Here is a 23,236-nt window from a genome sequence, read left to right as displayed (position 1 = left end):
ATTATTATTGTTTTCCTCTATGCCAAAGTGTAATGCATGCTATCTTAGTCGAGGTGCTACTGAGTCTAAAGGAGCAGTAGAAAGCTCTTGTTGGATGTATGGTACTTTCAAACTGCATGTTCATTTGTGCAAAAAGGATTGGTCCTGCAATAAATCATACTTTCATGAAGGTTATAATGTTCAGTTTTTGTTAAAACTGCTTTAGAGAGTTGTTGATTCAACTTCATGGCAGTTTTAGAGGTTGTAGTGTGTAGTGCTGTTGAACTGTATTCTGTTATATATCCCTAGTCCATGTACTATAGTCACCATAAGAGCTGTGGAGGCTGGAGAGGGGGTGTGGTGTGTGGCTACTACAGTTTACTGGTTACTATTGCTACTGTGACTAATACAAGTGCTGCTGTTACTGCTGCCACCACCACTACTAATAGTGCTGTTGTTACTGCTAGGGGAGTAGTATGAGGAGATGACCTCTGCTGGGAGGTTCCTACTTTGCCAGTTTCTGTTGTTGTGCCTTTCATTCTCTTCCTAGATTGGAGAGGAAAAGAAGTGACGCCTGCAGTCGCTTTGGCTCTCTGGCTGCCATCTGCCTCGCTGGACACTGAGCTGAGAGTAAATTCCTTAGTTGTAATTTGTTTATTAGTTCCTAAATAACAGTGAGTGTTGCCTTCAGGCTGAAAATGAACAAAGAATACATCTGATAATCACAACACTGTCTGGATCCAGCCCATAGTTTTTATTTAGTACTTCTTTTTTTACAGAGTTTTTGCGTCTGTTAAGAGCAGGTTGTTTTCAGTTGTCTCACATCTGTTACTGTTGGAATAGAAGTCTATTGTTTTCTAATAGTTTTGTTTTTCCCGCACAGAGGATGTTGTTATCTGTGTTTTTCCTGTAGCTCGTAGAGCAGGTTGTAGTTGAGGTTCAGACTAGATATAAGAGGAGACAACTGATGTGAAAATCCAACGCTGCCTGAAAACAATCTCTACTTTTTCTACTAACTGAGGAGGACGCTGGTTGGTGGATTTATTTTTCCCCCCCTGGATGTGACACTTTGAGCCATGCTGCTGCTGCTGTTTCTGCTGCTGCTCTGCCTGCAAACTTCACTGCAAGAACAGGTAAGACACCTCCAACTCTGTTACACTGAGATACAGCATCACCTGTTTGTTCTTTTTAGATCTCTAAATTGTAAGTGGATTGCTTTACTCTCTGATAAATGCAATTATACTACTGGTTGTTTTTGTTCCAGAGCCTCACAGAATGCTTTTGCTCGTTTGTACAGAATCTAATTTGTGGTCACTGAATGAATGAAAAGTTGTGGATCGTGTGGACTCAGCCAGTGATTTTTGCGTTAAGTGAGAATTTAAGGGGTGAACTACTGTTAGTAGTACATATAATCGTACACTAGTACAGTCCTGACAAAAACCCTAACATAATACAACCTTTAAAGAACAACTCATTATTGTACTTTTTTTTGTGCTGGAAATTTGGGAGACTAACAAGAGACAAATTAAAAGAAGAATCAAGGCAGCAGAGGTTCAGATATGATGACTTTTAGTCCCTAGAATGGATCAAACTTCAACACGAGTGAAAGTCTACAGTCATGCTAGCGGCTCTGTGAAGCTGTACTGAAGCACAGCTGTGCTTTGAGCTAGATGCATATACTGTATCAGCATGCTAACATGCAATGTACCTGGTTCATCATTGTAGTTTAGTTTGTTAGATTGCTAACATTTTCTAAATAGCACAAAGTACAGCTGAAGTTTATGGGAATGTCATTAGTTTCCCAGTTATTTTGTCATAAACCACATTTTTGGGCAAATTGAAATTTTTACGTTATGGTAGCGCCAGATGAAAAGTTAGAAAATCACCAAAGAATTTTGAATTTATCCTCTTGAATGTTTGTACCAAATTTCATGGCAATGTATCCAATAGTTGTCAAAATATTTCACTCAAAACCAAAAATGTTATTTGCTGGTGACGGTGGATGAAAAGTCAAGGGATCACCAAAGTCCGTAGGATTCATCATCTGGGAACCATGAACATCTGTAGAAAATCTTGTGCCAATCTATCAAATAGATGTCAAATGTGAATAAGTGAAACTTTGACCTGCTGGTGGCACTGGAGGAAAATTCAGGAGATCACCAAATTCAGAGGGCTTCATCCTCTGGGGACCATGACTGTGTGTAAAAAAAATGTCATCCAATAGTTGCTGAAGTTTCAACTCACTAGTGTCTCTGCATCAGACCCTTCCTGCCTGGTGAAGCAGCCGATTCGACTGTTATCAGGCCATTAAATAGGCGTTATCAGTCGCTATAAGCACCATAGATGTGGGTCATTAGGGGCCTACGATGCCTACTACGCTGTAAAAGTGAAAGTGAAACTTAAAAGCAACACGTTCTAACACGTAAAACTGAATGAAACGTTACATTTTGAACACAAACAAAAAGGCTTCTTTAGGTTAAGGCGACAAAACTACAATTTAACCTAACCCTAAGCCCTGTGTTTTGTGTCCCACCCATCATCCCCGACTGCCACCCCTAATGGAGTTTCACACAGTCCATACTACAGCACCCGACTTCTGCTTCTACTCCTGTCATAATTACTACGGTCGCTAGAGGTCGCTGTTGTCGTTTTTTATACCTTCTTTCGGTGATCTATCATGTGAATAGAGGATAAAACCTACTAGTGGGTGTAGTAGGCCCCTATTGACCCACATCTATGGGTTTTATAGCTACTGATAATGCCTATTTAATAGCCTGACAACAGTGTAATCGGTTGGGTGAACAGCTACGTCTTTCAAACACTTCCAGTTTGTAATGATGGCCTTCTGTTTAAAATGTGTAGTCTCCAAGCCCAAGCCGCGAATACCCTGATGACTGCAGAGCCACATAGAGACCTCCTTCAATAATTTAACCTATAGCTCAATAATTGTCTGGAGTCTCTCTTCCAGCACCACAGTCACAGAGAGTGAACACCGTTAACAACCATTACAGTAAAACTCAGTGTTGTAGAAAGTGAACTGAAGTCTGATGCAGCAGGTGCGTGGTCTATTTCTTGTAACAGATTTTTTCAGAAATAGATTTCAGAGGACAGTTAAGGAGAAAATTGACAACATCTCCACAATAGTAACCATATTTTTCAAATTTGAAACCAGTGACAACGCAGTGTCTTTGTCCAGTCAGGTGTTAAAAAAGGGATCACATTGTTGCGTAAGTAAAGGAGAGAGCTGTCAATCGACTGTTGTTCAGCCTTATTGAAATTACATCTGTCTTCAGCACTCTTCCCACTTTGTATTGCAACTGCTGCACAGCAAGTTCCCTCTGGATAAAGTTAAGTCTTATCTCAGCTGATTCCACCACAGACCACAAAGATCAGATAGAAAACTGGGGCTTTACTGCATCATGTTGTAATCCAAGTTGAGACATTTTCATTTCGATCCGATACATGCTCGCTGTAGTTCACCACCTTGAGTGAATCTGAATCAATTTTTACTCATTCGTGCCTGCACATCGATTTTATATGGGAACAATGTTGCCTCTTTCATTGTATTTGCAAAGCACATAGAGATCTGACCATGGATCTGACCCAGAGCTGAGTATCCTCTGCCATGTTTAAAGGGAAAATCCACAATAAAACATAATTTACATTGTGGTATTCAATTGATTCTGAGTAGAAACAGTATCTCCAAAATCTGAGATCATCAGAGCATCAAGATTCAAACTGATGACACCATCATGTGACACTTTTTAGATTTGGTCTGCTGACATAGAGATAGCTTTTTTTTTTAATACATTCTGATCAGAATGAGTTTAATTTGATGTGTAGATCTTTCAGATGTGAATCAGAAACGTGTCCATATCCCAGGAAAACCAGCATGGCTACTGTCGTAGAATCCCAGTCTGTCCAGTATTCACCATCGATGGAGTTGCCCTCACTACTAAAACCTTTCCTTGAATATCTGTCACTTGTTCTCACACAGCCAAACCTTGCTTTGAAAACAATTCTCCACTTTGGTCAACTTGTGTTGTTTTTAAATGTGATGTTTGCAGTGATGAAAAGTAACTAAGTACATATACTCAACTACTGTACTGCTGTACAGTTCTGAGGTACTTGTACTTCCATTTTATACTAGGCCTATGCTTCTACTCCACTGCATTTGAAAGGGAAATATTGCTTTTCATGCACTACATTAGTTTAGTTAACTTAACTTTAGTTACTAGTTACTTTGCACGTTAAAATTTGACATGCAAAACATTTGATCAACACATAAAGTATGATACACTTTTATAGATTAAACTACCTAACAGTATACAAAGTAGTTTATATTAGCTCCTCCTCATCCAGCAACATTTGAATACTGCTTAGACATGAATGCGTAACAATAACAATCTAAATATTCTGATATATATGAGAATAAAAACACTCTGAGCCGTTGTTTTTATCTATAAAGTGACTTTTCTACTATTGCTGCTGCTACTTGTCTTAGTCGTAGATTTAAGCCATTCATGAAAATGTCTTCCAGTCTGTTCGACGTGACAGATGAGTCAACTTCAGTTCATGTTTGAATACACATACGGATATACTTAAGTATCATATATGTACTTGCTTTTGTTTTCTCTTATCTGTGTATGTATTTTTAGTATCCTGTAAGCTGTGTGTACTAGAATAACAATGTTCATTCATTCAGTAATACTGCTGCTGCCACCATATTGCTATTACCACCTCCAGTGTTACCTCTACTAAGACTAACAGTGGTGTCGCTATCAGTGGAAGTTTTAGTAGAAGCTGTTGCTTAATTAAAAACAGGGCTGTACTGATACCTACAGTACCATCTGGAGTCAGACGAACAGGTGTTGGGAGAAAGTGGTATCAGATCGTAATAGATGGATCTCCTCTGCTCTCTCAGACTGCTCCTCCTGGTAGGTGTGATGTCTCACAGAGGGAAGACGTGAACACCTCCTGCACTTCCTGTGCTGCCGCCTCCACCACCAAGTGCCCTCACAGCTTCAGCAATGTGGGCACGAACAACTGCAGGTACGTACCAGGTGGTTACATACCACAGTTCATCAAAGCAGTGCTGGATTCTTTACAATACACACACAAAAAGCTTCATAAATGTGTCATGAATGCAGTTAACTGACTTTGTAGTAGTAGTAGTAGTAGTAGTAGTTTTAGTGGTAGTAGTAGTAGTAGTAGTAGTAGTAGTAGTAGTAGTAGTAGTAGTAGTAGTTGTAGTAGTAATAGTAGTAGTAGTATGTGGTGTGAATGCAGCAGTTTCTTCACCTCATGTTTACTGTGTGCTGCAGTTACGTGGTGGAGATCGGCGGCAGGGAGATGGCACTGGATGGATGTAATCACCTCTGTGTGAAGGGGTACATGATGCCATTATGCTGCCCACAGCACTGGGGACCTCTTTGTTTCGGTAAGACACACACACACACACACACACACACACACACACACACACACACACACACACACACACACACACACAAAGTAAATTCACATCAAACCTGTTGTAGGCAGAAAGTTTTGGGCATTATTGGGCCAAAATTCCATAATAACCTTTCAGCATATTGTAATTCAAGTGTTCTGAGAGAAAACTAGACTTCTGCACCTCCTCAGGTTTTAAAAAATCTAGCTCGTGACGGGAGACTTTGGCAAATCACAGGTCATTTCAGAGAGAGCGAGAGAGAGAGCGTTCCTATTGGCTGTTCATTTAACGGCGGCAGCTGTCAATCACTCGCAAACTCCAATCAAACGGTCAAACTTGGTAACGCTGATCAAATATGAATCAATATTCTGTTACTGTGATGCCTTTTTCTCTCGTCCAATGTTTGAGGAAAAGGATTTTTTTCAGATTACCTATCTCATGCACTACTGTCAGGATATAGTGACCGTTTTATAAAAATAACTTCTTTAATCATATTTGCTCAAATTTGCCTACTCCAGCTTTAAAGGGACTGTTTGTAACTTCTTACACGTATAAATCAATCCGGTCGGTGTTCCATGCGCGCTCGCGTGTGCCTACGCTGTTCAGACAAGACTCCAACACAAACTACACGGATGCACCAAAACCTCAAAGTTGTATCTAGTGAAGCCCGTCTTGCAAAACAGTGTTGGCCGCAGTCAGAGGACGCGGGAGAGACCGTAGCTTTGGTCTCCAGGGCCGGAGTCTCTGCTGTCCTCTGCTCCTCTGCCTGCCTGCTTGCCTTCACTCACACACCGTGCTCGTTCTCACTATTTCGCCCCACTTTAACGTGCATGCGCGCACACTACACACTGCAGAAGTTAGTTTAGCTCTGAGAATATCTAGTAAATGTACAGTGGACGTTTGTGCAGAAATAAATGCTGCAGCTCCTCCAGACCAACAGAGGTTTTCCGTGTGTTGTGAAGTGACGGGGCTCCGCAGCGAGAGTCGTCATCGTCTCTGACCAAAACTCCGGTGTCTCCCCTGTTCCCTCTGACCGCGGTCGAGAGGCTGAAGCAGGAAAAGCCAACACTAGGATCAGCATTGATTCATGGAGAGACCTTCATCTGGTCAGCTAACATTACTGCCAAGCAGGTGAAATATAGAGCGATATTGTGGTTTTAGCTGACGTGTGTCGCCTCACTGTTTTGAGCGATGCTCATTCATGTCTATGTAGCAAGCACAAGCGTATACCCGACGCTGACTTTCGTTGACTTACCGGCCAGAGGTGTCGCTGTTAACAAGCATTTCTGAAAGTTACAAATAGTCCCTTTATGGACCAATTTTTTTTACAATGTGAATGCTGCTACGACACACATCTACAACAAATTCTCCGTTGGACAAGACACTGTAAATGCCATTTTTCAGTCATGTTTAAACAAAATACACTACCGGCTGTAGGGCCAAAGCTTGATTTGTTTAGCTACTTTTTCAAAACATGAGTGGTGCAGATAGATGACATCCGTTGATGATACATCTCTGCTTAATTTTTTTCTCTCATTAGGCTTTAATGCTGAGGTTAACCAGATATTCATCTCACAATCTGACATACCTAAAATCTGATATCGTACAGTTTGACACACGTTGTTGAGACCAAGATTAGATAATCTCGTACACATTGTGATGTGTCATGGCACAGATAATACTAGAGGAAGGATTTGTTGTCACATCAAGGTGAATTCATTAACGCCAAGGCTGACAGCTACACCAGCTACTAACAGGCCACAACATACACTGAGTGCCTGTGTGGTTGCTGGCGCCAGAGAAGGGATGTGGGCCTACCGTCGCCTTCGCCTGGATGGTGGGAGCAGGACCTGATGTCCTCTGGTCTTTCACCAAACCATGCACTCACAGCTCGGCATTAATCTCAGTTCATTCAGGTTAGCATATTGGCTAAATGCAGAGAGAAAATAAACCCAAATACTTACGAAATAAAGGTTATTATTCATTTTCACCATGGTCTCAACAAACAAATTCCCCGCAGCACTTTGATGCGTTTGTGTTTCCTTCCTCCTCCTCTCTCTTCCTCTGTGTCTGCCCTCTAACTAATCAATAGGAGAAATGACAATCATGTGATTGTGACACATGAACCTGCAAACACAATGGAATCCTATTCTATTAACAAACAATAAATAGTGATAATTTTGAATCACCTGTCTCTCCGTCTGACTGTTCACCTGTCTGTCTGTCTATCTGTCTGTAGCCTGTCCTAGCTGGTCAGGGAAGACCTGTAACTTCCATGGAACCTGTCTGGATGGAGGCGTCGGCAACGGGACCTGCGTCTGTGATGTCAGTATCCTCTCTGTCTGTCTGTAACTATACTACCTGTTTGTCAAATCTTTCAAAGATCATCATTGTTTATGTATTTATAGGTGACAGTGTCTGTAACTGAGGGATCAAGGCTCTGTCTTAAACTGGTGGATATTAATTTGCTCCCTCAACTCAGCCAAATGCCAACTACTGAGCCTCAGTTTCCTTTGTTGCTTACTAGGGTATTAATTCAGTCAGCCAGCAGGGGGCGTATTTGGACTTTCACTACATACCCATAGAATGGTGGGAATTAGGCAATACAGCTATTAAATAACTAATAAACAGTAAAAACTTCCATAAACAACAAAGTCTGAACTCTCCATTATCATAGTCCTATTACAGTCCAGGCCGTTCTAACAGTGCCCTTAACTAACCATTGACAATAATGACCACTGCTCAAGTCTCTCAATGTCAGCTTGACAGGACTTTTTTGTTGCGTGTTTGATGTGTTTCAGTTTTTGTTTGGGTGGAAACACTGGGGAAGTTGTGAATTTGAAAATGTAGTGTTTTTTTGTTTGTTTTTTAAAGATTGTTGATGTCTTGGTGATATTGCAAAATAATAATTACAATTTATGTCTCTCTTTAGGACGGCTTCTCGGGGTTTGCTTGTCAGGAGTGCAAAAATGAAAACCTCTTTGGAGAAAAGTGTGATAAAGGTAGGCTTTCTCCCTTCTGTCCTCTCTGGTAAAAAAAGTGAGGGAATCTAAAAGAGAGTCTGAAGCAAAAAATTCACTTCTAAATTGTTGTGTTAACAGTTGCAAGAATGTCCCACAGTTGTTTGAAAACCTACTCGGTGTGTCTGTCTGTGCAGAGTGTGACTGTGTGCATGGAGTGTGTAATAAAGGTCCAGAAGGTGATGGACAGTGTTTGTGTCAGCCGCCATACACTGGGAAGCGCTGTGACCAAGGTAAGACCATGACGCGCTGTATTATACAATATTAGATTATATAAACCATATTTATTTATATCAGACCATATAACTGCATGTTATTAGGATAAAAAAGATTATATAATTCCCAAATACTCAGTCGGACTGGATATCCTTATATAAAATAAAATAAAATATTCTTTTTAAGAAAGAATTAAAATAACCCTGAAACTATTTGAATACTATTAGCTGCATTTCTATCAAACTAGGAAAAACATGTTATACTGAAATTTCCACTAAAATATGCTATGAAACTACTATTGAAAATCACATTTGGTTTAATTGACATTACAATTTCATAGTGATAGATAATGTTATGTTTGTATCTTAGCTAAAACAATGATATTCAACTGTGTTGTGTTGAACTTGATTTTTATTTTGATAGGGACACAAAACATTTTTTTGAATGGTGAGGGGGACATATACAAAATATTTAAATATTTAAATCAGAAACTGTCTGATCAAAGAATAAACAAAATAAGACACATTTCAGTCTGTACCAAAAAAGTATTGAGGTTTTATACCCTGCTGCGTGTCGGTTAGTAGTCAAGACAATTTATTTATATAGCCCAATATGACAATTCACAAATTTGCCTCCTGGGGGCTTTACAATCTGTACAGGCCATCACCCTCTGTCCTTTACTGTACGACCCTCTCATTGGAGGAGGAATCCCCCCCCCCCCCAAAAAAACCCAAAACAACAACCTTTTAACAGAGAAAAAATGGAAGTAACCTCAGGAAGAGCTACAGAGGAGGGATCCCTCTTTCAGGACGGACAGATGTGCAATAGATGTTGTGTGTACAGAATAAACAACATAATGAAAATACAACATAGACAATCCATGTGACAAAAAATGATGAACTTATATGAAGAGATGGATCGAGGAGATGTAAAGCAGCTTCTTGGCCTTCGCCAAACAGATAGAGGCTGACCAACATGACCTCCTCTCCACCATGGAACCTGGAGAGAGGACAAGATTTGATAATGTAAACGCATGTTTCCCATGCCAATAAGCCCCTTTGGACTGAACTGAATTGACAGAGAAGTTAAATCTTCTAGTAAAACACTAGGTGGTACATATTGCATTTATTGCTTCAGTTAGTTTTTACTGTCTGTTTGTGTGATGTTTAATTGTTGCTGTTGTGTTTTGTGTTGTTGGCAGTGAGTACCAGGTGCAGTAACTGCAGCCCTTACTCGTACTGTAAAGGAGAGGGAGACGCCGCCGACTGTGAATGTTTGCCCGGATACAAGAGGGGCACACTGGGAAAATGCGCAAGTAAATACAACTCAACAGTCATCTCAGATTTCTCTGTTTTATTGGATAAGTATGTAAGTGGTGTCATTATTTCGGTCTGTCGGTCCATCAGTCCAATTTGTGTTGCATGCTAATATAAACATGACAAAGTTCTTCTTCGTCTGAAAGTTAAGGTAAGTCTGAGAGTATAGAGCTGATTTTAGCAAGCTGAGTCTTCGATGTCCTAAAGTGGCCACTGTACAAAGGGTAAACTCTTTTGCTGTAGATAGCAACATGACCTTTCCTCTGACGCCACCCTCGGGACAAACTTTCCATTTTCCCCCCCAAGCGGTAAGGATCTAAAGGCGTGTTCACAACAAGAGCGAAGCAAACTTTTCACGTGACGCAATTACATACATCATCATTATGTAGTTATAAGTTTGACAACAACGTTGCTACCGTATTTATGACTAGATGACGTTACGTTGAGTGTTGATGGAACAGCTACAATGTTAGCATAGCTTGGCATAGATTGATTCAAACTCCATTCAGAAAACAAGCATTATAAAAGGTGTTTGTCTATATTTTTGTATAATCCTGAACTAAAATCTGGACTAGATCTAGGACCAGGACCAGAACAAGAACCAGGCCTTTGCTCCCTAGAACAGAGTCAGGACAAGAACTAGAAACTGGTCCAGAATATGATTACAACTAGACCAGAGTCAGAAATAGACCCAGAACGTGTCTCTTATCTCTTACTTTGTCTCCAAAACTCAAACTAGGTCTGGAACAAGACCTTGACCCAGAACAAATTCCTTTGTCTCACTCTCTGTTTCTTTCCCTCTAGAACTAGACTAGAAGCAGGACTAGCACTAGTACTCTTGTTTATATTTTATTTCAATGAACATCAATGTTTGTATTCGTCTTGAGGATAAAAAATCCTAGAGTCCCATCTGGACTGAGTTAGATCTTTGTTTTCCTGTTCAGGTATTTGCTCAGGGAGGGACTGTGACGTCAACGCCCAGTGCTCCTCACAGGGGTCAAGGATCAGCTGCGTCTGTAACCCGGACTACCAGGGAGATGGCAAGATCTGCGTACCCAAAAACCCTTGCGCCGACAACAACGGAGGGTGTCCCATCAACTCCACCATCTGTGTCTTCAACGGACCCAACAAGGTTAGGATTCCTCCAGAGCCAAGACCAGAACCAGGTTTAGAACCAGACATGTCTTTGACTAGAACCAGAACTAGATGACCATCAGTACCAGGACCAGCGACACAGAGAGTTGATGTCAGAACAAAAATTACAGAGTCATGTCCAGAATCTAAAACAGAGCTAAGTCCTGAAACTGTGTCTAAACTCACTCTGTCTTTATCTGTCTGTCTCTCTCTCAGTCCGTCTGCAAGTGTATGTTTGGCATGTCCCCTGTAGGTGGCAACGCTCAGTTTGGTTGTCAGCTGGTCTCTGCCTGCTCAGCGAACACATGTGACCCCACAGCTATCTGTCAAACTGAAGTGGATGGACAACCCAGGTCAGAGACACAAACACTTTGTCTGTCTGTCCTTTGCTCTCTAGAACTAGAGGTATATCCAGGTCTAGACACAAGACTAGAACTAGACAAGGACAAGAACTAGAAGTAGACCAAGAGCCAGTTCCATTGTCTTTCTTTGTCTGTCTCTTGCTTTTTAACACTAGAACCATATCTAGAACCAGCACTAGAACAAGGTTTCTCTCTGTTACTCTCTAGAACTAGACCTAGAACCAGAACTAGCACTAAGACAAGATCTTTACTCCCTAGAACTAGCTCTATAACCAAGTCCCTATTCCTGGCTCTCTTTTTGCTTTCCAGATCTAGAACTAGGACCAGGACTAGAGCTAGAATCAGACTTAAAATAAGTTTTGAACTACTGGTATACAAGAATGAGAGATATTTATTTAGACTTTTTGTCTCCAGAACTAGAACCACAGGACGTCTCAGTCCACCTGCTTTGCCTCTTTTTTTATTTTTTTATCTCTTATTCTCTAGAAATACAGTAGGTCTAGATCCAGAATCAGGACTAGAACCCAGAACTACAACTAGAACAGAGTTTCTCCCTTCCTCTAACTGTCTTAAGGCGCCTTCACAAGCCATAGTCAGTTTGGCTAGTCCGAATCAGAGTGAAATTGATCATTTTGGCTCGTTTTCTATTTAGTCTGGTTTGATTTCACAGTGCACAAAAAAAGCGGACCAAATAAAAAAAAAAAAATCATGTTTGGATGCCTGCACAGGCAGCCTGCGTTTTGGTTTGCTTGGAAATGGTCCGAGACAACCTCTCACATGTTGTCTTGGACCGGTTGTTTTGGTCCGCACCAGAGTATGATTATTGTGTTAAAAAGACGCACCAGAGTTTGATTAAAACAGACTAAATGCTGGCTTGTGAAAGCTCCCTTACTCTCTGGAATGAGAGCATGCAGAGGATGCAGAACCAGGACCAGAACTAGAACGAAGTCTAAACTAACATTAGAACTAGACAATAACTAGAACCAGAACTGGGCCCAGAATCAATCTATTTGTCTTTTTATCTATTTCTAAATATATGGCTCTAGAATAAGAGGAAGACCCAGAAAAAAATCCTCTGTCTCTGCCTTTCTGTTTCTTGCCGCAAAAATCAGACTACAACCAGGCCTAATACTAAAGTGAGAGTCAGGTCTGGAACCAGGACTAGTACTTAAGTGAGTGAGCGTCAGGTCTGGAACCAGGACTAGTACTTAAGTGAGTGAGCGTCAGGTCTGGAACCAGGACTAGTACTTAAGTGAGTGAGAGTCAGGTCTGGAACCAGGACTAGAAGAAAAAACGCTGATGTCAGACACTGTTACTCTATCTTTAGCTCTTTGGTCCTGTTCAGATCTGGCATTAACATGCGCCTATGGGTGATCAGATCACAAGTGGACAGCTCTAAATACAGGTGTGAATGCACTCAACATACTCCGGTTGAAATTGATATACATTTTAAGCTTGAAGATCCAATTATCACTAAAGTGTACATCATGCAAGAGAGCCAAAAACATTGAGTGGTCAAAGTTATATTGATATTTAAGGTGTGTTGATTGATTCACAACATCAACTCATGCATTGAGTAACATGCAAGAAAACATTCTGCAGGTAGCCTTTGAGTGGCACAGTGAATTAAATTATTTTTCACAGTCTATAGCTGGCTAACTGCTTCATTTGCTCTTCATTTTCAGAAACGGAAATGATGTAGAGTCACGTGTTTATTTGCATATAGAGCGGGGAAATGAGATGCGATCACAAGTGGTCACTCAAGACGCATGTTAATGGCAGGTCTGAACAGGGCCTTTGTCAGTTTGTGTGAATGTGTGTGTATTGCAGTGTCATTAGTTAACCCCCATCCACCTCCAACCCCTCCCCTCAGGTGTGTGTGTGAGGCAGGTCAGATTGGTGACGGACACCGTTGCTATGGTAACCTGATGGAGCGGCTGATAGAGCTGGACAGGAGTGGAAGCCAGAGAGAAAATCTGACCGGAGCCGTCGCTCTGTTCGGTAAAAGAACCACAAAATCACTATAAAAAATGTTTGTTATACTATACTGAACTGTACGATTTCAGTGGTGTGAATCCCTGCCTTAACAGAAATCCTATTCAATCTGATTCTTCAAGTTGGTGATGTGATTCAAGACCAATTGTTATTTTTCTGTCTCTATTCTATTCATTAAATAAACAAGCAATAATGTGAGACCACATAATTATGTTTTTTTACGTTATTGTGAAAGAAGAGACATGTACTTTTTCTACTTGCCGTTGCTATGTGGTATCTTTTCTGTGACCTTTGACCTTTGGTATATGTGTGTGTATGTTTCAGAGAAAGGCTGTTCGCTGCTGCTGAGTCACAATGGACCCTTCACAGCTTTCATCCCCCTGCTGAAAACACCTCTGACTGTAAGTCGTCTGTCTGTCTCTCTGGTGTCACCTGTTAATGATCTCCTCATGGTCCTCAGCACAGAATCACAGGAGTCTCCTGGTTATTGTAGCCATACTATACATTTATGAAGTATTTCAGATTTGTTTCTGAGAAATTAGCTTTTTGGTGAATGGTTCTAAAGAGGTGTGAATCAGAGCTGTTTCATTTGGGAGCAAAACCCATCACCGTAGTTGGCTCAAAATAACTTCTCACATTTAATTACTCAGTTGTTTTGTCTGAGGTGTTGCTCGCTCCTCTATGCTGTAGGACATTTTCCCCAACTTTTCTCAACATCATCAAGCTTCTTTGCAACTCTTAGGGCTTTTCAATTGATACTTTTGGCCGTGCTGAGTCAAACCGTGCCGCGCTGATTTGCATTTCCATTACCAGTTTTAGCATGCCTAGCTGCACGGAGTCGCACCACGCTTGAAATGGACCTAACGGAGGACTTTTATTGTGAAGGATATAGGAAATGAAACCCACCGTTTTGCAGCTGCTCCTTTTGCCATGGTACATCCTCAAGCAGAAAGCTCTGTTGTAATAGAGGTGCAAATCAGTTGCTTCTTTGGCCATGGTTACACAAACCCTCAAGCGGATAGCTCTGTTGTAATGGAGATGCAAATCCCTGCCATGCCGGGCTTACGTGCCAAGTCAAACCAAGTTGAGCCAAGCCAGCACATGTGTATGGAGAAACCCTATCTCATTCTTCCTGGTGTCCTCTGAAAGTGACTGACATCATGCTGCTTCTTGTCTGTTTGTGGCTGCATGTCTGAACGTACTATAATGTCTACCCAAAAATTTTGCTAGGCCTCTTAAATCATCAAACATAATGAAACAGCGTCAGTCGATGAAACAAAGAATGTCAGATGATAACACATTTAAATTACACATTAGAGATGCACGATGATATTGGCACATCATCAGTATCGGCAGATAAAGGCTTCAAAATGAAACGCCATTTCCTCCAATATGACCGGCCGATATGTTACAAATAAAAGACTCAGCCCGGACCCGACATCATCGACGGGGGTAACTGCTCCACCACCCTGGTAAGATGCTTAAACCTGTAAACGGCCAACATTATGCATTGCATTTATTGCAAAGAGTGTGGCCAAAGCATGGCTGGGATCAGTGCTTTTGCTGTCAGAGCATCGACTTTACGAATTGAAAAGTTAAAAAAGCACAATGTCTCCAAGAAACATGTCCCGTGCCGTGACAGATGGGTGGCCGATTTTGAAAAGCATTGTATTTTATGTCTAGATCTGCCAGTGGGTCATCACTACAAGAGTAGGCTTATAATATGTTAATCCCACTACAGGAGAGACCTGATGTTCTCTGCAGGTAGGTGGAAAAATATTTGCATATATCGGCATCGGTAATCAGCCAAAATGAGTTGGAAAATATTGGCATATCGGATATCGGCAAAAATCCAATACCGCGCATCCCTATTACACACGTCCCTCGACGCCTTGTCCCATCCCAATCCGATCACACACACACTTTCAGCTCGGCCTGAAAACAGAGTGGCAGATGGTCAGCACAAACTAGAACAAATCAGAGTGTGAGGCCTCTGGGCACACAGACAGACAGACAGACAGACAACCAGGCAGGCAGACAGACAGACAGACAGTGAAATCTGAGGTAACCATAGAAACCTGTATTGAAAATTTTTAATTTGAGATATTTAAAGCAAGAATTCAAAACTGTAAAACACTACCTGCAGACTATAAAGGGTAAATGTGGACATCAGACTTAAAAGGTTTTCATCTCAGTTTGATAAAATCAGTGAAGCCTTGATGTGACTCAATAGTTCCAGTTATGGCGTACGGCTGAACAGCACTGAATCTCGGCGCTCCGGCAAAACGTCTAAATACTGAATAAAACAATATCTTTGTCAGTTAACTTGCACAAATAAGTGTGTTTTTATTTGTCTGTGCAACAAAGTCAAACAAGAAGGGTCTAGTGGAAGCTAACAATATGGGTGATCTTGAACCTTGCAGAGGTAACACACCTGAGCAAGAAGTCCTCCATGAGGTTCAGATCATTTTTGTGATTTTGCTTTTTTAGTTTTAGATCTAACAACTACAAAGCATTTAAACCCATAATGTAGGTACCTTTTTTCCAACATCAAATCAAAATCTGTACAACGCTGCTTCTGACTGGTCTACATACACAACTGGTGAAATCAGCTTCACAGCTTGGAGTATTTTTCGACAGCCTCATGACTTGAAAAACTCTCTCAGCAGAAAAGAATCTCAGCAGCTCAGAGACAGAGCAGACATTGGTATGAATGACTCCGGGTTTCCACCAGTGGCCCGCTAGCCCTATAGTGGGGCAGCTAAGCTGAAATATTTGTAATAATTGTGCATTTTGCAATAAAAGCAACAAATTTGGCACAGATGTAGGTTTATATGTTGTGAAAAGATTTAGATATCGGGGAGCTGCAAATTTGGCCCCTGGGGGCCATGGCAGCCATTTTTCAAAAAGGCCTGATTTTATGACTCTTGATTTCCCTTTTTATTTTTTAAGAGTGCTTTTTAAAAGCTTTTAACCTGAGAAAACCGAATAAAAGAAGCATTGTCACTTCAGGATCAAACTTCACCCCCTTTGCCTTCATGATAGAATGACAGCCAATACACCGTTATAAAGGCAAGATCTTCAGCTTTCCATCGGTGTGTTTATCATTTCATTAGCAGTAAAATTGACAGAGATATTGCTGGATACATTTCTTGGTCGCCAGTAACCTCTAATCACCGTTAAAGTGATACTTAACCTTGGTAGAACTTTGTGTTGTATTGCTAACTACCCGTGATATATGCCCAACTAAAGGAGAAAATCATCATCAATTGCTCCTGTACACCTATAGAACGGCAAGATCTTCAGATTTCCATCATTGTATTTCTCTTTTCATTAGCAGTAAAATTGACAGAGATATTGCTGGATACATTTCAGGATTGGCAGTAACTTCTAGTCACAGGTCGCATGAGAACTTTTTAGTTTGGGTTGGCGATTCAGCTTCATACGACAATGTTTTATTTTTGCAATGGCCTTCAAATCTGAGCAAGGGAGCTGCTATTTGTCTGGTCTCTAACCTGTGACCAAGCCGACTTGGTTGAACCTACAAGGAAGCTAAGATCATTCTCCTGTCGGTTGTGTGTCACCGAGACACACACCCTAATACTAAGTTGACTCCCCGCCTGGCCTAAGCATCGGAGAACTAATTACTTTTAAGATGGTCGAGAGCGTGTGTGACGGTGAGAGTGCAGTGTGTGTGTACAGTTTAGACTGTCGGTGAGTAAATTATACAACTCCTCAAGACCCAAGCCAAGTTCCCTTATCTTGCTTGCCACCTGCTTATTAAAGTGACGGGGGTTAGCCTTAAAGTCAGTAACAACCTTTGGCAAAGGCTCACTTAAGTTAGGCTGACTTTTAAGGTAGACCAGCTATTCTCATTTTAGTGACACGCTGCTCTTCCGAGTTATGGACAGCCCCCCCCCCCAAAAAAAACAGACACTTGGATGACACGTGAACCCTAAATGACTGATTGTCATTTGATGACAGTAGTCAATAATTTGGTCAAACTTGCTATAGGAACTGCTATAGGAAAGGAAAAAAGGAAAGCAAAGACAAAGCCAACTGATGCAAAAAAAGATATTCATGCAGTGAAAGTGACAAAAACAGAAAATGAGACACCAAAGGCTGCTGACAGAGCCTCAGCCTCCACATGGCTATGAATCAGAAGGAGCTATCTATGTGGTCTGATTAATCCTGGGCAACAATGTGTGATGTTAAAATACCCAAGCCCCTTTGATCCATCACAGGTTACATCATGATTTTGTATTCCAGTGCACCCCAGGGTGCATCTCAGAATCATTTGGGCCTTTTGTGTCACTTTCACTGTGTGAGTGAAATGCCTTTTTTTGTTGCATCAGTTGGATTTCTGTTGGATTCCCTTCATTCACAGTTTGCAGCTTTGTTTCATTTTCTAGTTTTGAGCCTTTAAACATTTGCACTTTATGTATTTTTGAAAAGAGAGAGTGCAGATGTCCCCGTGGTTCCAGGGCTAACTGCCTGTTCGATAAACAGCTGTAACATGCGACACACCTCTGATATCCTGTTTTCAACAACTAGTAGGAAAAAGACTTTTGATCTACTCACCTACATTGTCTCTACAGGGTGTTAATGAGGAGCTGGTGTGTAAAAACCACCTGATCCTGGGTCAGCATCTCTACAAGGATCTGGAGGGACGAGACTTCAAACTGTACGGAGGAGCCACGTTCAGGCGCAAAGACAACAAGGTAACATTTCCTCTCCAAACACCACAACCCTGGTAACTACTCTTCGAACTAAGTGTTAATGATGTAAAACAAAGCTGCACGTTTCTTCCTCTCAATCACAAGTATAATGTAAAGATTTACAATGATTTGGAGTTTGTAATTCAGAGGGCAGTCAGAGAATCAATATCAGAGAATGTACTGATGTGACTGGAAGAGCTTCATTTCTTTGACCAGCGTCTTAAAACATTCAAACAGTAGTATGAATGTTTAGCAGTCACAGCAGCCAAACTGTATATGGAACACATATTCCAGTGATCATGATGATGGGAGAGTCCACATGAGGTATACATGTTAAAACTGTTGAGGTTTTCTTCATTTTTATTGGTCCCACAATCATAATAATCCAAAGGAAAAACAGAGAGAAGCCACAACAAGTTATTGATTTGGTTTCTGCTACAGATTATTAATTCATTATTAATTTTAATTTCTTTAATTTTGTTGATATTAATACTGTTAACATAGCATAACACACATTTTGAACTGAAGGATAAAAAAATTAGAAACACCTCTCAATATAATTTAGTCCAGTGCAACACCACTTTTAACTGGGACCTCATTGCTAAAACATATTAAGCATATATCATAAAAGTAGACTTTATGGCAGAACAGTTGTACTGGATTGCATTAGATTATACAGGACTACTAAATAAAGCTGCAACTGAGTGTATAGTGATTATATCTGACCTGCACGCGAGAAACTAAAGATAAAACTTTTAAATTTCTGAAAAAAAACAACAACTGTTTAAGGCATGAAAAGGTGTCGCTGCTATGTACATATCCCAGGAATGGGTTGTTGCTAAGTGGTTGCATACGCATTAGATACCACTTTCTACTTGGTAACTAATGTGTTAGGTGTAAGCCTGAGTTATAGTTGTATGTTTAGATGTAGCTCTGGCTGACGTGCACCTCCTCAAAAATGTAGCTACATTCGTGGCTGCGGCGACTACGGAGATAACCAGGTGGAAGCGATAAGGAGTGATATTAGTCAGCTCGGCCTGCTGGTGTTTTCTCCTAGAAGTTTCTGATGCTGGTGGAGATTGTTCAAAGTGAAGACAATGTTAAGGAAGTATAAGAAAGACTCTGTTATCTATCATCCTTTTTAGTAACGCACAACAAAGACATCTCGATGGAAAGTAACCATGTAATCATGCCTTGTAAAGATTTTTGCAATAAGAAAAGTTGATTTCTTTGTGATTTTTACAAAAATATATTTGACACATTGCTACCAAAAGTCATAGCACATCATTCCCAATATATCCTGCCATCCTAGTATTTTAATAGCTTAGTAATTTGTGCCTTGAGGAACAAGCACACATAATAACTTGTGAAAATAAAATCATACAGCTTCATCACATTGATGCAATTATCCTGTAAATCCAACATTGCTATAATATGCAGCACTGCAACCGGTGGCCTAATACAACCAGAGATATTAATAAAACATGCCCTGGTAAACTGCCATCGTCACATTGCCCAGCCCTATCATAATAATCTCTAACTGTGCTTTTCCACCATCACAGAGACCTTCACTGGTAAAATCTTCAGTGGGAGGTTATTCTCAGTGTAAATGTACGGAAACACGGTGTCAGTGAAGGTGTGTGTGAAGGTGTGTATGTGTGTGTTAGTATCAAGATCAGAGAATGAGAGCTGTCCTTTGTCAAAGTCCAGATGAACTCTGATCCTCCGGAGCTTGTTCTTCACTGACAGATGTTTCTCTTGATCTGATGTGGAGAACGCTGTGAATTTACCGTTGGAGAACATAATTCTCCACAATCCAGACTGTAGGCGTCCGTTCATCTGGATGTACTCTCCTAACATGCCCACTTCCCAGTCCTTGTTGTCTCCAACCTCAATATCCCAGCTGTGAGTCCCTGAGTCAAAGCCTTCAGATCCCAGGACGGAGCAGGAAAATTTGGTCCTCTCCGGGTTTTTTGGAAGCTGTTGTCGCTCTCCAGATCTCACACTGGTCAGATCCTCAGACACGACGAGTTCTGGGTCGGCAGTGTTTGGATCCAGAATCAGAGGAGTGTAGGAGACCATGTTCTTCATCTTGTTCCAGATGTTGAAGGTCAGGTTGCCCAGGTGTTTGGCCTCGTCTATCAGAGCTCCTGAGAGCAGCTGTGGATCCTCCAGCAGGGTGCGCAGCTGGACTCTTTCCACTGCAGCCTTGTAGTTGTGCAGGAATGAGACGTCTTCAGCTCTCAGGTCCTTCTCTGTCGCTCTGACTGTGTCTGAAAGAGCTGCTATCTTTCTGCTCACAGCCTCAATCTTCTTCTTTATCATCTGGCTCTTCTGCTTCTCTTCCTCCCTCAGAGCAGAGATCCTGGCCTCCTCTTCCTCTTCTAGAAACTGGTGAAGCTTCTTAAACTGCTCCTTAATCTTCCTCTCTGTGCTCCGGGCCTGGACCTTCATGTGTTCTGCTGTTTGATCACAGTTTCCTTTAACTTGTTTAAAGAGCTCCAGTTTCTCCTGAATGGGCTTCAGGAATTTGTGGAGCTCCTGTTTGTGATCCTGAGCAGCTTCATCGATGGGTCTGAATCTGTGGTCAGTATGTATCCTTGAATCTCTGCAGATGACACACACTGGCTGCTGATGATCCAGACAGAAGAGTCTGAGTTTCTCAGAGTGCAGACTGCAGAGAGCCTCCTTCGATATGGAAGACATTTTATCTCTCGGTGAAGCTGAAAACACAGCCAGCAGAAGGGAGGGTCAGTCAGACTAGAAAGTTCCTTTCACTTTGAGTCGTGCGTCACCGAGTTCATTATGTGGAATCAGCAGCCGGTTGAAGTTCAAGTATTCAGTATTCCAGTGTTCCCAGTTTTCCCTCGTTCAGCTGTCGTCTCTCTGGATGTGGTAGTTTTGTTGTTAGGACGAGTATTACTGTCTGCCTTTCAGTGTGGCCCCCCCTCTCAGAAACAAGGAGTGATATCCTGTTTCCTGTTTTTCTGTGTTGAGTCAGAGAGGGTGGAGCTTTGTCAAGGCGTTTCTCCTGATTGCTCATGTTTATCATAACGGGTGTGTGTTGCAAGCCATTTGACCAAAAACCTTTAGTTTCTCTTTGTCTTTACACACCAAGTTATTGCATGTTAAAGGATAGGTTCAAGTTCTATCTTTCAATGTTCAGCAGTCTAATTTAGACAAATCAAGTGGGAAAGTCTTTTTAGTACAAAATTCCTATCCTTTCACAGGTTTAAATTGTTTCTTACTGCTTACAGATTCACTTGTAGGATCCTAACATGATGTAGAGAGTAGAAGGACAGAAAAATAAAAACATCTTGACTCTTCGTTGGAGTTGCTACTTGCTATCAAAAATACTAATTTACTCAGCTCCATATTATAAAAGTTGCAGAAAGTTGAATATGCTTGACAATCTTTTAATGAAAGCATCAACACTTAATAAAAAAGTGATGACCTACACATATGGCCATTTACCAATGAAAGATAATGCTACAATGAATATTTAAGAGTTGGGAGCAGGATGTTGGTGTTCACTTAGATGACCACACTTGGTGCAAATTGTTTTTTTATATGATTATCTGATCAAGTGATTTTTTTATAATGCCAAAAAATTACTTGATCAGATAAATCACATGAAACATTATAAAGATAATTGATACATTTGCTTGTGCCTCCTGAAATACATACATAGTATTTGTTTCGCATTTGATGTCTCACTATGGGATACGCCTCCCTGCGTATTCCTCAGAAGCATTTATATCATTACGCCAATCCTGATTGGCTGGTGATCGAGACGTCGCGTCATGCAGAACCAACTACCCTTAAATAGCTTGCACTATTATGAAGCACTATTCAAACACCTCTTCTTGCTTCGGAGCATATCTCCACCAAGCCCCCAGGAAGAGCGCCGGCTGTTGATCCCAACTTTCGTAGTGGCCAAACGGCGGTACTAAAACTTCCGTGTCCGTCATGTACTGATGTGACTGGAAGAGCTTCATTTCTTTGACCAGCGTCTTAAAACATTAAAACAGTAGTATGAATGTTTAGCAGTCACAGCAGCCAAACTGTAGATGGAACAAATATTCCAGTGATCATGGTGATGGGAGAGTCCACATGAGGTATACATGTTAAAACTGTTGAAAATTATCACAAGGATGATCTTTTAACTTCATTTTTATTGGTCCCACAATCATAATAATCCAAAGGAAAAACAGAGAACCCACAACAAGTTATTGATTTGGTTTCTGCTGCAGATTATTAAATCATTAGTAATTTAAATTTCATTAGTTTTGTTGACATTCATACTGTTAAAATAGCATAACACACATTTTGAACTGATACCACCCTTCTGCCTCTTCTGTCAAATTACATTTTCTCATTAACTGATATTCAAATGATCTACCGGCTTTTTGACCCGTCCCAACATCCTGCTTCAAAAGGAATTGTATCACACAAAAATCACCATCATCACTGCTATACATATGAAAATCATTGTGTTCAAAATAAGCATTATCAACCATTTGATCATCATCCACCCTCCACCACCTTAAAGTTAATAACACCTCTGTCAACTTCATCATCACACCAAAATGTTCATATTTCTCATGGTAAGGTACCAAAAAAGCCACATTATTTTGATATTGCTACCCAAACTCAGGCATTGTATCAGCACTGGTATTGAAAGAGCTTAAACAATAGCCAGCCCTACTTCTGACCATCTGAATTCATAAGTAAATATGAATATATAAATAAATGATTGTGAGTTAAATTATTTAAACAGGTTCCATGAATATAAAATGTCCATTCCCATACACATTTCCCATTTGCATTATTTATTTAAGTATTAAGTATCAAATGTAATTATTATAATCTGGGGGTGTGGGTTAGGTATAAAATCCCTCATCACAGTATACAGTATTTACAGGTAGGTAGCCCTACGCGTCAAACTATGATGCTCCACTACGTCACAGTTTTAAACACGTGGTTAATGTTGTTCATTTTCAACAAAACTACTTGGTTGTGTTTGTTACATCAGTTAAGTTAC

The 23,236-nt window shown here is 40.8% G+C and overlaps 1 protein-coding gene across 2 annotated transcripts in view; it reads left to right on the top strand.

The window, feature by feature from the left end:
- The first annotated feature begins 446 nt into the window (after positions 1-446).
- stab1 (stabilin 1) overlaps positions 447-23,236 on the top strand; it is a 107,179-nt gene continuing 84,389 nt past the window's right edge. Inside the window, exons 1-13 of one of the 2 annotated variants that reach the window (XM_074638315.1) lie at positions 469-609; positions 1,001-1,112; positions 4,904-5,031; positions 5,304-5,419; positions 7,671-7,756; positions 8,364-8,433; positions 8,589-8,684; positions 9,869-9,982; positions 10,928-11,115; positions 11,334-11,470; positions 13,353-13,480; positions 13,799-13,875; positions 18,073-18,195. In XM_074638315.1, the coding sequence (XP_074494416.1) occupies positions 1,056-1,112; positions 4,904-5,031; positions 5,304-5,419; positions 7,671-7,756; positions 8,364-8,433; positions 8,589-8,684; positions 9,869-9,982; positions 10,928-11,115; positions 11,334-11,470; positions 13,353-13,480; positions 13,799-13,875; positions 18,073-18,195 (1,320 nt within the window). In that variant the 5' untranslated portion in view covers positions 469-609; positions 1,001-1,055. Of the gene's footprint in view, positions 1,113-4,903; positions 5,032-5,303; positions 5,420-7,670; positions 7,757-8,363; positions 8,434-8,588; positions 8,685-9,868; positions 9,983-10,927; positions 11,116-11,333; positions 11,471-13,352; positions 13,481-13,798; positions 13,876-18,072; positions 18,196-23,236 lie in introns of both variants that reach the window. The other variant, XM_074638304.1, reaches the window with a different exon arrangement.

Source organism: Sebastes fasciatus, chromosome 1 (assembly GCF_043250625.1).
Source record: "Sebastes fasciatus isolate fSebFas1 chromosome 1, fSebFas1.pri, whole genome shotgun sequence".
Taxonomy (NCBI): Eukaryota; Metazoa; Chordata; class Actinopteri; order Perciformes; family Sebastidae; genus Sebastes; species Sebastes fasciatus.
Note: the sequence above shows the minus strand (reverse complement) of the source record. Positions and strands in the feature narration are given on the sequence as shown.